Source organism: Spinacia oleracea, chromosome 2 (genome assembly GCF_020520425.1).
Source record: "Spinacia oleracea cultivar Varoflay chromosome 2, BTI_SOV_V1, whole genome shotgun sequence".
In the NCBI taxonomy this organism is placed as follows: domain Eukaryota; kingdom Viridiplantae; phylum Streptophyta; class Magnoliopsida; order Caryophyllales; family Amaranthaceae; genus Spinacia; species Spinacia oleracea.
In genome coordinates, this window is record NC_079488.1 from 89,362,551 (window position 1) to 89,378,499 (window position 15,949).

General features: G+C 36.7%; 1 protein-coding gene across 1 annotated transcript in view; it reads left to right on the forward strand.

The window, feature by feature from the left end:
- The window catches only part of LOC110790246 (two pore calcium channel protein 1A), a 48,047-nt gene extending 32,238 nt beyond the window's left edge, over positions 1-15,809 (forward strand). Inside the window, exons 18-23 of the mRNA XM_021995033.2 lie at positions 1,157-1,221; positions 1,821-1,911; positions 7,151-7,237; positions 7,647-7,724; positions 15,288-15,322; positions 15,426-15,809. Coding sequence (XP_021850725.2) covers positions 1,157-1,221; positions 1,821-1,911; positions 7,151-7,237; positions 7,647-7,724; positions 15,288-15,322; positions 15,426-15,531 — 462 coding nt within the window. The 3' untranslated portion in view covers positions 15,532-15,809. The remainder of the gene's footprint in view (positions 1-1,156; positions 1,222-1,820; positions 1,912-7,150; positions 7,238-7,646; positions 7,725-15,287; positions 15,323-15,425) is intronic.
- Positions 15,810-15,949: the final 140 nt, after the last annotated feature.

Genomic DNA, 15,949 nt, shown 5'->3' on the forward strand with positions numbered 1-15,949 from the left:
GCTTTCTTCACTAAAATTTCATCTCTTTTATCTCATCTAATGTTTAAATTTTCTGTCCACACCTATGTTGCTTAGACTCTTATTGGGGTGTCTTGTCCGACAAGGGATGGAGGATCCACATCCTCTGACACTCTAGATGTAATACATTTCATACAAGGCCACTGTATATTTGGGTGTCATGTCGTGTCGAAGTGTCGGAGGATCGGACACCGACACCCTCTGTCAACCAAAGTGTCGAAGTAACATAGGTCTACACCCTCCGTTCCGTATTAGTTGTCATATTTAAGAATGAATTTTTTTTAAGGAAACATCACATTGGTCTCAATGATGTTTCCACCATTTATGTTACTTTTGACAAATAGCCATATAGTTTTGTAGCATATTTTATTCTTTATTTTGTTATAATTGGAAACTTGACAACTATTTTGGACATCCCAAAAAGGAAAATTTGATAACTAAAATGGAATGGAGGGAGTATAATATCTTTTCTGAAGTATTTTTCTATTAATTTCATTCAAGTCTGCTACGTCTTAAAATGCAAAATATACTTTAAGAGTTTGAGTCATTAATTCAAATTATTCTAATAAGTGAAATTTCACCCCCTCTTTAATACTTTAACCATTTGGATTTTTACACTAGTCACACTTTGACCATATTTTTTAATTTATGCATAAGGAAAATAGTCATGGGAGATCTTGTTAGATTCGTCTCAATGCAGAGTTTCATGATATCAACCTTTTATAATTTTTTACTAAAAGCTAATTTAAAGATATTGACATTTAATAATCAAAGTTATGTATTGGTCAATATGAAACGCTAAAATGTTGCAAGTAAAAAAGAACAAAAGAAGTAAATGCAAATGGCGTCGTAAAATCTTGTCAATACCGGTATTCCATCATTTTTAGATTATTAATGTAAGCTTTCTTGATGACTGAGACCCATAAATATCCTTTTCCTTAACGGTGCTTTTACAAAGTTCTCTTTATCCTCTTCGTACTGAAAATCAGCTACAATCCTGTAGTATATTCTTTTGTCTTCTTTTTCTCATTTATTTTCCCATGGTCTCCATTTCTTTACTATGTTTTCCTTCATTGCACCTCAGTGCAGATTCTTCTGTTGGCGTTCCTTAACAGTTAACTGTTTTTTTGTTTGACAGATTTTTGGTGGGATGGTAAACGCAGGGAATGCTTTACTAGAGGGAACTGATCTTGCAGAAAACGAGTATCCTTTTAAGTAGATTAACTTATGCTAAATATTTTTTATCCGTTTGAAAGGTTGTGTGGTACTTGTTTCTGCATAGAAATTCAAGTAGTGAATTGAGTGGGGAGCTCGTCCAAGTGAGCTGCATCGGATGGTGTTCCCGAGAAACCCTCTCTATCTAAAGCTCAAGTCAGTTGCGTGTTGCAAGCTAGAGAAAGAAAGTAGAGAGAGTATGTGTGAGAAGAGAAGATGATGTGACCCTTGAGAATTTATATAAATGTGTGATGGCATTGTTGGTAAATATTTGCCATTGTAGGGGTGTACAACAGGTTGGCCTATGGAGGCTTGATATTGGGCCCCGAGATTGACTTAGAAGCCCATCTTGGGGTTGTCGTTGGGGGTATTTTGGTAATTTTAACCTCTATGGGTGTTTTGGTAATTCAGTGGTTTTTGGATGTGGGTCCCATGGGGGGCCTGAACAACACTCAACGTCAATTGTACAAGAACTAGTTGTTTGCTCTTTTCCTATATTTTTGTCTGTTTATCATTAGCATTTTATCTTTTAACTCTTTTGCCTTTTCCCTTGGAGTTATATGTTTCGATTTTCTTGACAACTATAGTTATTTACTCTTCAACTTTAATGACTATCCAAATGCAATGGTGACAACGTTCAATTTAGTAGTTATGGGGAACTGGCAAGCCTGGATGCAGGTACCACTAGTTTATATATTTCTTCTTTACATATATGTATGCTTTATATGTTACCCACCTTCCGTTATTCTTAGTCTCGTAGAAAGGGTTACGTATTTTCCTATTCTCAGTTTTTTCTTGTGTAAAATAAGTGTCTTATATGTGATGCGTCTATGTGTCTTATGGGTGATCCATGACCACTATGATGATAGACTTACAACAGAGCAACGTACATGGTACTATAGCTTAGTTTCACTAGAGAATTTGATGTAGGTTTATCAAGAGTCTTCATCTGCAGATTTTAGGAATTTCTTAATTGCTTCTCTTTACCCCCCTCCCCCCGACCCGTTAAAACGTTAAAACTTTACTGCTAGAAGACCTGCTTTGATTTTGTCTGTTTGTTGGATAAGTCACAAATAGTGGTTGATTTTAGAAGTTTGTTACAGGAACAACATATTTGTGGATGGTATTTACTGAAAAGAAGATAGGAGAAAAAAAAAACATCCCCTTCGGTTCTAATAAAAATGCTGATATGCATGTTTTAATCAGTTTGCTCCCCCTGGTTATTTCGTAATAATCTAAAGTTTGCTATAGTCCTAACCGTTCATCAAATGTTATTTTGAAATCTAAAATGTTTTTAAATAAAAAGTATTATAAAACCCTTCCTTTTTCTCTCACGGAGTACAATGGAAGCGACTAGACCTGTCAAACGGGTCGGTCGGGTCGGGTTGTAAAAAATTATTTTCGGGTTCGGGTTAGATCGGGTCGGTCACTTTCGGGTTCGGGTTTACAAATGCTTGTTCAAGACCCAGAACTTTCGAGTTCGGGTCGACCCAACGGGTTGAGAGATTTTAAAACGCGCATTATATTTTCATTAATTTAGGTGATAAATATACAAAATATGGGCACAAATTAACAAATTTTCCTACATAAGTTTATATTTAGTCAAATTCAACCGTAAAATGGCGTATAATTCAAATTAAAATCATATTACACACAATAATAGTAAAAAACAGCGTGTTTATTATGCTTAAATTTTCTCATAATCGCATTTATTACTATAAATACAACGATTTTCAATCGGTCGGGTCCAAAACGGGTTCGGTCGGGTTTTGACCCATTATTTTTCGGGTTGCTCGGGTTCGGATAAAATCGGGTTACGGGTCGCAAAATCTTGTTCAGGACCCAGTATTTTCGGGTCGGGTTCGGGTCGGTTTTCGGGTCGGGTGGATTTTAAATTGAATGACCAGTATAATCAAAGCAGTTACAACCTACCATTTCTCTAAGGGTTATAATCCACCCACAAGCTGTTCAGAATTATTTCATTACAATGTTTACATCCCCCTTTATTACACATTAGTGCTAGCTGCTTGCTCCCTACTACTCTTCCATAAGTAATTTTCATTGTAATTTACTTGTGTACCTTTCCCAGGCATCGATGTCGCTAACAATAGGCAGAATTCTGCTATGAATAACATAGCTAGACAATTTTAATTGCAGAAAATTAAGAAGCAGAGGAAGAAGATTTGATTAATAGAGTGGAAATCACAGCAGTTGTAAATGATGTTCAAGCTTTTGAGAGGCCTGATTCTCTACCATTGACCTCTTAAAAGCTCAAAATATCAGTCCACAATATTCAAAATGCCTCTCTATCTTTCTAATATGCTCTATATTAGCCTTTCCCCTAACAAACTTGCTAACTTATTATGGAAGCCACTAATAACTGAATCATAAAGCCGGAGGTGGTTTTGGGCTGGTGCGAGGTAAGCGATGGAACAGGGCCTCCAGATTTTAAATATAGGTTGTTCAGTTTCTTATATGTTCGAATATATTGAATTGTAGCAATGGTTAAGGGATAATTATTCCACACGCGTGGTCTTGTGTTCTAATCGTGCAAGCTATATCTTTCTTTTTAAACACTGAACATTATCAGACAGCTGGCTAACGTGACAGTACGACAGCCACTTTCCTTCCCTTTTTTTATAGATTTTTTCGCCTCTCTTGGGACACACATGCATGAGTTTCTCTTTTTTTTTTTCCTTTTTTTTTATATTTGAAATACTCCATATCAAATTGACAGGAACTAGCAAAGTCACAACTCTTTATCTCCCCTAATTTCTCAAGTTTTCAGTTTTTGTCTGTTAATTTCCAAAGTCATTCATCTTCCACTTTTTTTATATTTTAAATCTCCTCTTTGTATCAGCTTTAGGATTATTAGATGTTCAATCTGCCTTTTGGCTACAATAAAATGAGGGTCTCATTTGAGAAAGTGCACAGGGGCTCTGTAATTGTAACGATATTCTAGCCCCGACACAGCACAAAGAAACTCCTTAAACTACCCCTCTCCATAAAATCAGTTCTCTTAAAATTCCATCCTTGTTTTTGGGTTATTTCCTAGCATATGTGATGGGAGACAGGGGCGATTACCTTAGATGGGAAAATTATCAAAGGTCCTGAGATGTTCAGCTATTTAGGATCTATTATCCTGAAGGATGGGGAATTGGTTGGGGAATTGGTTGGGGATGTGGTTCATAGAATCAAAGCAGGTTGGTTGAAGTGGAAAAGTGACACGGGGTTCCTATGGGATCCAGGCATGCCCAAAGATTGAAGGGAAAATTCTACCGCACAACAATTGGACCGGCGTTGTTATATGCACGGAATGCTGTGCAGTGAAACATTGTCACGTGCATAAGATGAATGTGGCGGAGATGCGCATGTTACGTTGGATGTGTGGCCATACAAGAAAGGATCGATTGAGGAATGAGATTATTAGGAAGAAGTAGGGGTTGCACCGATTGAGTTTAAGATGATGGAAAATCGTTTAAGATGGTTTGGACAAGTAAGAAGAAGATCAAGTGATGCCCCAGTTAAGAGGCTAGAAGGGTGGCAAAGTGATAGGATTGCAAGGGGTAGGGGTAAGGGTGATTGAGCACGATATGGGTCTACTTGGCATTGCGGAAAATATGTCGTTGGATAGGACAAAGTGGAGGGAGAGAATAGACGTTGATGACGTTATTTGGCTTATACATCTTCCACTTTGACTCTCTTAGTTTACTTCTTGTGTTTTGCAAACCTTTTGTGGACGGTTTTTTTTTATTTTCAAGGCTCGCTTTTATATGCTATTTTCAAATATACTTATTGTATTTATTTTTAATTTTCTCGTTTTAAACTTCACATATTTTTACTATCCCTTAGAATATTTTTTCTGTATTATGTATATTTACCTCTTATTTTACTTTCATTACTTTCACTTTCCCCCTCTTCCTTGTTTATTCTTTTAACTTCTCGTTTCTGTCTTGTTTGATTGGTCACATTGACGACCTCCTATGTCGATTCATGTTAGCCGACCCCAAATCATTTTGGGACCAAGGCTTTGTTGTTGTTGTTGTTGTTGTTGTTGATGTGATGTGAGTATCTCGGATAGGGTATATGTGTCTGAAATTCTGAATCTTGGCGGGTGTGGCACTTTGCTTCATTGGATGCTAGGTCATACGTTTAATAATTATCAACAAAACTTAAATACTACAGAAAAGCTAGAAATTAAATGTAAAGATGGAGGAGGATGTAGTGCGAATGATGTCGATGATTGGTCCTAGTGGGGGCTTTTTTCGTTGAGGAACAAAAGGAAATTTTAAAAGGGAACCATAGAGGTTTTGGGTTGAACTTGAAAGTCGAGTATCATGAGGTGGTAAATTGGTAATAAGAGGAAAGTTACAAATTAGAATTATCAAGGGGCTTTTAAGTTTTATTTAGTTTTTATTTTTTTGAAATTCGCTTTCGTAAGTTCGTAACAGTTTTCTAGGTTATCCGTCAAAAAAAAATATGTTTTCTAGGTTACCACCATAGAATTTCTCACTACTGACTGCGAGGGAGCTTCACAGGACTCCTCCATACTTGTTATCATATTCTAGCATCTTAAGTACAGAATGTTTACGGTAATAATTGAAGAAAAAATTACATTAGGTTAATTTTCTTTTTTCTTATGTTGGAAAAGGTGGAGAATATATTAATTAAAAGCAGATTGCACCTATAGAACTCAAATGTTGAACAAATATATACAAATTAACCCTTTTCCCATAATGGCAAATGCCTAACAAATAGCTCCAATATACTTCCTCCGTTTCTATATAGTTGCAACACTTCCCTAAAATGAAATGTCACAATAGTTGCAACACACCTAAAATGGAAACATTTTTTACCCAAAGTTACAATTTTACACCTAAGATGAAGTAAGTAATGTGACTAAAGTGGTTGTGGCCCCACTCAAGTACCACTTTCTTAAATACCGTGTAGAGGGGTATGTTGCAACAACAAAGAATTGGAGGAAGTATATCATAACATTGAAGCCATAAAATTAATGGAATAGAATTATAATCTGTGCTAGTGATTCATGATTGATGTGCTGCTGCGCGCCTGCGCCACCCAATATATTCTATTTCATTAATAATATTCTGAGCATATGACCTCATTGTTGCATTAACAGTCAATGCCCAACGAATAACTCCAATATTTATCATAACAGTCAATGCCTAGTGGTTTCTATGAAGGTAATTATTGCATTAGCATGAAAGTTATTCTCAAAATGAAAACCGAAAAATCCTTTTGCACGTTAGTGTGCCTTAGACTCTCATAATCTTTAGCGCCTTAGACTCTCATGATCTTTAGCATGAAGGAATACTTATTAGAAGTACTGTTAAGATAATTTTCATAGAGCAATTCCCCATGTCTTCATGGACAAACAGCAAGTGAGTTGCCTCCACAAGGGACACCTAAGATTAAATCTTCAGTCTTATTGTATAATTATCATTATGATTAGAAAGTTGTGTTGAAATACTCCTTACAGTTTACTGCACAAAGAAACACAAATGTCAAATTATTTTCATCATCTTCTTATTTTCAGTTGCACTGTTAATGCAATAAATGAGGTCATGTATTTTTTTTTATGTTTTAACCTGCCCTAGGCTATTTTATGCTGAAGCTTATTATGTCTCTTAAGCTCTATCATATGATAACTGAAGATCATTGGATGATCAAACCAATCATTTGCTGGGTAATCTTATGGCACTTTGCTACTCCCCCTTTCAAAGTGTGGGTGGTCATATGATAGATTATGATAATTCTACGGAATTTAGAGTAGTATTTCATTTATGTACCATGCTTATTATCATTGGATGAGAAATACAAACTGAAGCCACTTATAATTAGGTTGGCAAATCTTACTCTACTAATGAAAGGAAATTGTTGTTGCAAATTTTTCCAGACATACTGGGACTTGACAGGAACTTCGTGGAGTCTTGTGTACTTTGTTAGCTTCTACCTCATCACAGTGATGCTTATCTTGAATTTGGTAAGCCTAGGTTCTTTTCTGAAATGTACCTTAAATTCCATTTATTATTTACTCTTCGCTCACAGAAGTTACTTATGCTCCGCTTTCTTCCCCATCCCCTATTGACCAAGAACAATGATTAAAATGATGTGCAATTTTATAAAACCTTTTTTGTACAAGTGTGATACAATCTCCAGCATGTGAAGAATAATCCCTTCCCCCATGTTAAGTGGATCCCACTTTGTCTTACTACTATATCTCTCTTCATCACACAAACTTAAATGAAAAGAAATTATCTTTATGTTTTAACCATGGACATGCTTATTACACATCTGCATACTGAGGCTTTTGATCATTGGTTTGTTGACATTTATTAATAGCTTCTATTGTGATTAAACTAATGAAAATTGTTATGTATTGAATTTTTCAGATCATTGCATTTGTGTTGGAAGCATTCTTCTCGGAATTGGAGCTTGAGGAGTCAGAAGGAGAACCTGAAGCAGGAAAGGTGAGTGCCATTCACAAACTAACTGATTATTGGAACATCGTTTATGTTGTGGCACAGTCTACTTTTTTTATGGCTATAACTTAAATAAGAAGCTAAGAGAGTGGTAGGGCCTATCCTAACGAATCCAATTTTTATCTAATTGTATGACAAAACCGCAGATCGGGCTTTTAATATTTTAAAGTGTTGTGGATCGTGTTTTTCATTTTTGCAATGAACTGAATGGAAGGTTTTTAGTATTATACATCTCTTGAAGGGAATATTTCCTGGGTATGTTAAAGAGAGGTTGGAGGGAGGGAGGGAAGAATTGCAGAGAAATAATGGTTTCAGTAACCGTTGGTAATTCTTTATAGAAGTTATTTTATGAGCTAATAAAAAATACGGAGTACGTGTTAAGTGTTAATGGACATCTCAAGTTCCTTATAGTTGTTGCCCCTGTGGAGTGTCAATGCTGTTTTCAGGGGTGGTGCTTTGGCCAAATTTGTGCTGTCTTATTTTAGATGAAGCAATCAATTTTAGAAGAATAAGTATGTACTTTATTTTTAGGACTTATGTTTAACGGAAAAATTCAGTTTGTGTAAGGATCAATTTACTATTTTTCTTCTTTTTCTTGGTGGAAAAATGAATTATGCTTTCGTGTGCCTTTAGATACTGGCATGTCCTTTTTTCTTTTCTTTTTTATGAAGGGTTGAAGTTGAGTGGAAAACATATCTGGACTATGTTGCATAGAGATGGGTACGACAAAAAAAAAATTCAGGGCACGGGTACTCCAAAAAAATCGGAAAAATAAATTCATAAGTAAAAATACTATAAATAAGACAGATAAAAACATTCTGCATTCTCAACACCCTTAGAGATCAACTCTTTCTACAATTCTAGCTCATCAAGTAAAGTTCCGCAAGCTTTAAAAACCCAACATCTCCTAGAGAATCAAACGCATCCCCACCAACATCCCACATCTTGGTCTTCTCATTCTGATATTGCTCAGAAACATTTATGGATAATAGGCGAAGTTTATTGTTGATGAAAACTAAATCTTCGGCTCAACTTAGTATAGCTTGTTCCTCCTGAGTAAATGAATGAAAGAGTATGTACCCCAGTTTCTTTCAGCACATGAGGAAAAAGTTGGTTATCCAAGCAATATCAAAGCCAAAGATTTGAGCAAAGGAGTTTCAGCACCAAAGTTAGGCCACCAATTCCTAGGATCAGAAGAGAATCTCTTTGAAGAGATGTTATACAATCAAAAAGACCCAACATCAGTGATAATTGAGCATATTTCATCATAAACTTTATCAAAGTCATCACTGTCGGGAAACAATCTATGTCGGGAAACAATCTATGTCGGGAAACAATCTACGGAAGCACTTCATCCTCCACGAGATATTTTAGCGTCTCCATGAGGAGCAACTCTAGTAGGATCCTCATGAAGCCATCCATCAGTATAATCCCAACAATAAATAATATCGCAAAGAAAGTATCACCGGATGGGAGAAGACTAACTTTGAAGAATACAGACCTTGGATTTAGGGAGTGAGCTAGACAATGAAGAGGAGTATAGGTCTTTGTCCAACAAGCTACTAAGATCTAATTAACTACATCAAAGAGAAGGGACAATGCTCTGAAATAGGGAGTTTTTCTTTCTTGTAGATCTCAAGCTTCACCTTCTCTATCATGGAATCCCACCTCTTATACACCAAGTGAAGGCATGGTTTGTTGGCGTGACAAGCTCGAATCATGTCATATATTGGTCTTGTGAAATCAATGATATAACCACTTTATCCCACTAATCAATCATTCACAACCTTCTTCTTCACAAAGTATTCCCTTCCCGTGTCATCATCTTTGTAAAAACTCCAGTCATCACTAATGTAATGGCCATTGCTTGAAGAACCGGCTTGATAAGCTTAAACCTTTTTTTCATCACCATGATTGAAGCAAAACGGGTATCGGCAACTGAAAGTAACCTCAGAGGAGAGAAATTTGTTGAAGATCCTCAATCTTGTGTTGTGGTTCATGATGAAATTCTGTATTTGTTTGGCGTCTCCATGAATGTCAGTGATCCAATTACACAATTCATAGCTTTTGCTGAGTGCGTTAACATATTTCATAGCACATATATTTTTTAGAGCAAGGTTAAGAGTGTGAACTACACATGGCGTCCACTAGATGTGAGGATACATTTTCTCAATAATCTTCCCTGCCCCCTTACAATTTGCACCATTGTTAATTATAACTTGTACCACATTTTGATGACCCATTTCAGCAATGGCTTCTTTCATCCAATTTGAAATGAAATATTTATATTTCACTACATGGAAACAATTAACCGCTTTTTGGATCATGAGACCTTTTCCACAATTAGCCATGACTTTGAAGTTTATAAGAGGCTTTCTTGTTGGATCACTCCAACCATCAGTCACAACTGTCACTCCTTTCTGAGACCATGTTGCTTTGAGAGACTCTAATAACTTCCCAACATTGGCCTTTTCTTGATGGAGTAATGTAGTTCGCAACTTAGTATCACCAGGAGGAGTATACACACCGAAGTTAGGGTTTGCAGCACATGTAAAAGCTTAAGATAGTGCGGATATCTTGCAAGATTAAATGGAAAACCAGCTGCGTAAAACATCCTTGCTATTTTTTGATCCAATTGGTTCCTAGTACAGAGATCAAATTATTTAACAAATGTGGTGCAACATCAGGTTTTCTTTTCTTCGAGAAGTAGAAGGAAATAGGAATTAAAGAAAAAAAAAAGAGGATTTACCTGATTGATCGCAAGAGGATAAGAACAGCAGTTGCGGGGGATAAATCCAAAAAGGCACAGTTCCTAAGATATTTCTCATTAAACATTCTAACACAAAGTTTTGTAGGATTATTAAGAATAGTCCAACCTAATTTTGCCATGAAGGCAAGATGGAAAGGCTCCATTCCTTTAAGACTTCTTATACACGATCCTCCAATAGCCATTGGTTTGGGATTTGTGACCAAGAAGTTCTAGGTGAGAATCTGCTTCTGTCGACTTTATTCCAAAGAAACTTTCTAATTGTTTTTCTATTTGAGCATAAGGAAGCAAGGAAGCTTGCATACGTAAACTGAATAAGAGCTTATGGCTGATTTAGTGAGTATTTGACAAATATTGGAGGAGAAAGTGTGTCTGTATTTCTGTCGGTGGAGTACTCTGTGAAGAGGCAGCTTATATACAAAGCTAAGTTAACCCTAGACTCCTTGTACACTTAGGAAACCGATTGACTAGAATGATGCACAAAATATAGGCATTCCTATAATATAAACTAAATGATACACAAAATATATTATTTCCTAAACTATATCCAAATACCCTTCCTCAAGTTGGAGCTGAGGGATCCCAAACACCCAACTTGGATAGTAGAAAGGAAAACTGTGTAGCTCCAAAGGCCTTGATGAAAATGTCAGCCAGTTGCAATGAAGTGCGAACATGAGCACGAGAAATAACCCCTGCAACCAGGAGCTCTCGAACAAAGTGGCAATCAATTTCAATGTGCTTAGTTTGTTCATGAAAACTGGATTAAAACTGGATGACTATGGAAAATACCAAGAGAAGCAAGAAAACTTCGAAGCCACTTTATCTCTGCACATGTATGAGCCATGGAGCGGTATTCGCCTATTCGGCTTTTGCGGAAGACCGAGAAACAATGTGTTGCTTCTTTGTTGTCCAAGATATAGGTGATGCCCCAAGCATGATAAATTATCCAGAAATAGACCGGCGTGTAATAGGACAACTAGGTTAATCACAACTTGAAGAAGAATACCTTGTCCCGGATGAGACTTTAGATACCACAAAACATGAATTACTGCATTAAAACGCTCTTGCCGTGGAGCTTGCATGAACTATGATAAAATATGGACGGGATAAGAAATATCCGGACGAGTAATGGTGAGGTATATCAGGCGACCTACCAATCTGCGTATTGTGGAGCATCTGAATAAAAAGGCCCGGTAGCAGATGCTAGATGATGATTTCGCAGCAATGGAGTCTCAACAGGCTTACAAGCTAACATACCAACCTCACTCAAAATATCGAGAGTGTACTTGCGCTAGACATAAGAACATGCCTTTCTGGGAACGAGTACACTCGATTCCAAAGAAGTATTTTAGTGGTCCCATATCTTTCAATATGAAGCATGCATCTAAATACTTCTTGAAAGAGGCGCAAAGAGTAGAATTATTTCCAGCAACTAAGATATCATCAACATATACTAAAACAGAAAGTATGTCTTTCCCTTTACGATAAGTAAAAAGAGTGTGGTCCGCATGAACTGGTCAAAACCGTACTGTCCATGACAAATATTGGAGGAGAAAGTGTGAAGAGGCAGCTTATATACAAAGCTAAGTTAACCCTAGACTCCTTTTACACTTAGGAAACCTTAATGTATCAGGAAACTGGTTGACTAGAATGATGCACAGAATATAATCATTCCTAAAACATAAACTAAATGATACACAAAATATATTATTTCCTAAAATATATCCAACAGTATTTCTACCAGCAATGTTCAAAAGTTTAGCTTGCCAACCATCTTTGCTGAAGTTTTATCTAGGAGACCCAAAAAATGAGAACCTTTTAGCTTATGAGGTCTAACCGTATTTTCCAAAGGAACAAGAAGTTTGAAGGGATAACCATATGAAATGTCATACTTAACTTTAAAAAACATCTTAGGTGGGGAAATGAGAGAAGATTTATTAAAGTTCACTTTCAATCTAGAAACATCACCAAAAGTAGACATGACATGCATCCTTAGTTTAAAAAGGCGCAAGGCGCACTAAGGCGCACAAGGGTCATGGAGCCTAGGCGCAAGGCGCAAGGCTCAGGCGCGCGCCTTTTGGATACAAGGCGCACACAATTTTCTAATAAACCTTAAAATTCGGTATAGAAAAAAATTAACACAATTTATACTCAAAACAACATATTTCTATTGGAGTGCCATATTTTCTTGCCGGTTCATAAGCATTGCGTGATCCCGACGATGGAGTGCCAGAATTAGAACCTTCCATAGAATTAGAACCTTCCATGGTAATTACAAGCTTGAAATATGAAAATTAGCTCATATTATGCTACTTCCACTACCCAAAAAGCTAAGGTTGTAGAGATATGACCGTTGATAGGTCACATGGGTGTGTTTATATCATTAAAAAAGAAAAAAAAATGTAAATAAAAGATCCATGTCATCCTATTGCGCCTGAAGACCGAAGGCGCACAAGGCGCTGCGCCTTGCGCCTTACCTAAGGCGCACGAAGGCGCGCGCCTGGTTGACATCAGTGAGCCTGGAGAGCTCAAGGCGCCGAAGGCTGAGCCTAGGTGAGCCTTGTGCCTAGGCGCGCTTTTTTAAACTAAGCATGCATCATAGTGTTGATATTACAAATACTTCTTTGACCTGAAAGGAAGACATCATTAGCATAGAATGTGGAAGATCTCAATAGTCTTTGTTAAATGAATAGGTTTTCATATTCCATGTTTAATGCTATCTTGAATTAAGAGAGAAAGTATTTCCATGCAAAGCACAAAGATGTAAGTTGAAAGGGGATCACCTTGCCTAATTCTCGAGAAGGATAGAATTGGCAAGTGATCTCTCCATTCCACAAAACAGAAATGCTGGAAAAGGTTACGCAACGCATGATACTGTCAATCATCCGATCTGGAAAGTGAAATCCCACTAAGGTTTCCCTAACCAAACTCCATTCCAAAGCATCATAAGCGTTAGTAAGATCAAATTTTTAAGCCAATAGATTCTTTCCTTTTCTTGCTTTGTAAAAAATATGAGCAATTTCTTTCATAATTATGACATTATCCTCAATTCCCCAGCCCTTGATGAAACTAGATGATAAGGGGCTTATCTTATAGTCCGTTAGGGATCTCGACCTAGAAGTCAGAACTTAAGGGGTGAGCTTATATACGGTATTGCACAAACCAATTGGTCTAAAATCTGACATAACCACAGGACTTTCAGTTTTTGGAATCAAAGAAATAAAAGAATTGTTCACACCCTTAAACTGTAGAGAAACAATCCAAACAATAAGCATGAATGAGGTGTCGCAATTATTTCCCAAACACTTTTGGTAGAAAAAAGGTTGAATGTCATTAAGACCTTGAAATTTCATGGGGTCCATATTAAACAAATTGAATTTGACCTTAAGAAACCGGTTGATTTAATTTAGAGTATCTATATGATCCCGGGTGAGATATTCCGAACTCTCAAAAGTACATATTCTATTACTAAAAACAAGGGATGATTGAAAAATATTCCGAAAATACGATTAAGCCATGTCTTTTAAATAGTAGGATTCGTCACCTAATTTCCACCATTGTCCCTGAGAGTTAAAAATTTCCCTTAACTAAGGTCCAAAAGTACAAAATTTCAAAATTAACCATAAAAGAAAAAGAAAAAGGAATGTCCTTTAGGCAAAGAGATTTGAATTCCATTGATCCTAGCTAAAAGGGGATTTCTGATCAGGTTTAAATTTCCACAGATGTTATGACTTCAATCCTTAATATTATGAAGAAAATTTATCATGATCTTGTACAAAAGAACAATTAGAGGAGACCTCGTTATTAACAAAAAAGAATTAGAAAATTCCAGGTGTTCCACACATACTTCCTTGCCCCCAAAAGGAAAGGGGCCTGCAACAAAAGGGTTATCCATACACACAATTAAGGGGGCATGATCAGAATAAGTACGAGGAAAGTGTGGCGGAATTTAGCTAGACCACTACCTAATCTCTCCCTAATTAAATTAATCTCATCCCTAGTATTGTATTAAGTTTAAGGATTTCTGCGATAATGTAAGTCAACTAAGCCCGATGTATGAGTAAAGTTACATATATCCTTACACTGAGACAGAAAAGCATCACGGGAAGTTCTCCGCACGTTCCACATGGCAGTCTTCATGTTAAGAGAAGGAAGAAGCCGTTGGAGAGTGACCATAGTTTTGTCATTCGTTATGGGGTTTGGGGGGAAATAGCCCTTCTCCCAGTCCCTCTAATATTCTGTCACTGCGAAACGCTAACTTATCCCCTCCTTTTTCTTTGTTTTTTCTTTTATTTTAAAAAAAGAGTGTGGGACGGGTTGAATTTCTATTTACTGTCCTTGTGATGTTCCCTTTTTAACCACGCCATCCCCGCTAAAACCTACCTTGCTCCAATACTTTAGAAATGTTTCCTAGCCGTCGCCGTAATGTCCCCGTCCCTGTACCGTCCCCGTGCCCCAATACTTATGATCACATCTCTGAAGTTGTCAAGGTAAATTGTGCTTTGTTGTACATCCTCCATTACGGGTTCTTTAAATTAGTTGGTCATTGTTACGAGAATACATACTGTACAAGGCAATTCCTCCTTCCCGGACTTGACTTATTGCCTGAAAGGTCTCTTTGACCTTTCATTTGTGCATGATTTACTACTTCGTATATATTATTGCATGATTTATTCTTACTACTTTGTATACTATTGCGTGATTTATTCTCACATTTGTGCTATATTCTCCTACAATAATTATATTAGTTGAAGCTTATTATCATCATTTACTGCTGTCTCCAGGGCAAAGGAAAAAATTATCATCGCCGTTATACTGGGTATGTATTGTTTTAAAAGAGCCGTATAACAAAATCCTCTATTCTTCACTTCATAAGCTGACAGAGTATGTTTTATTTTTAATAATTTTTGTTTTTGTTTCAGTCATAAATCACGAAGCCAAAGAGTAGATATACTGCTCCATCGTATCTTGAGTTCGGAGCTCGACCAATCTGATGCCTGCCAGGATAGTGAGACCGCTGAGGCATAGGCGTTACCTTCCACTCCGTTGTGGATCCGATGCAATCAGAAAATTGGATATCTAGTTACTGAATTTAGATATGTTAGATCTCATTGTAATTGTGAATTTTTGAAATATCCTGGCCTGTTAGTTTGAACTACATCTTCAAAATTAGCAAACACAGGTGGCTGCGCACCGGCTTTACCATTAGATTTGCAACTTCTTACATGTGCATAACGAAACATGTGGAATTATGTGATTTTAGAGTTTCAAGTATGATTAATTATGTGATTTTAGAGTTTCAAGTATGATTTAGCATTCTTTTTCTCTGTTACATTATTATCCCGTACAGAAGCTTTTATATAGCCATGCTACTTCCCTGTGATCCCCTCCTTCCCCGGAAAAATTAGAGTGTTCTAATTATTTGTTAAGAGTTCAAATAGAGATC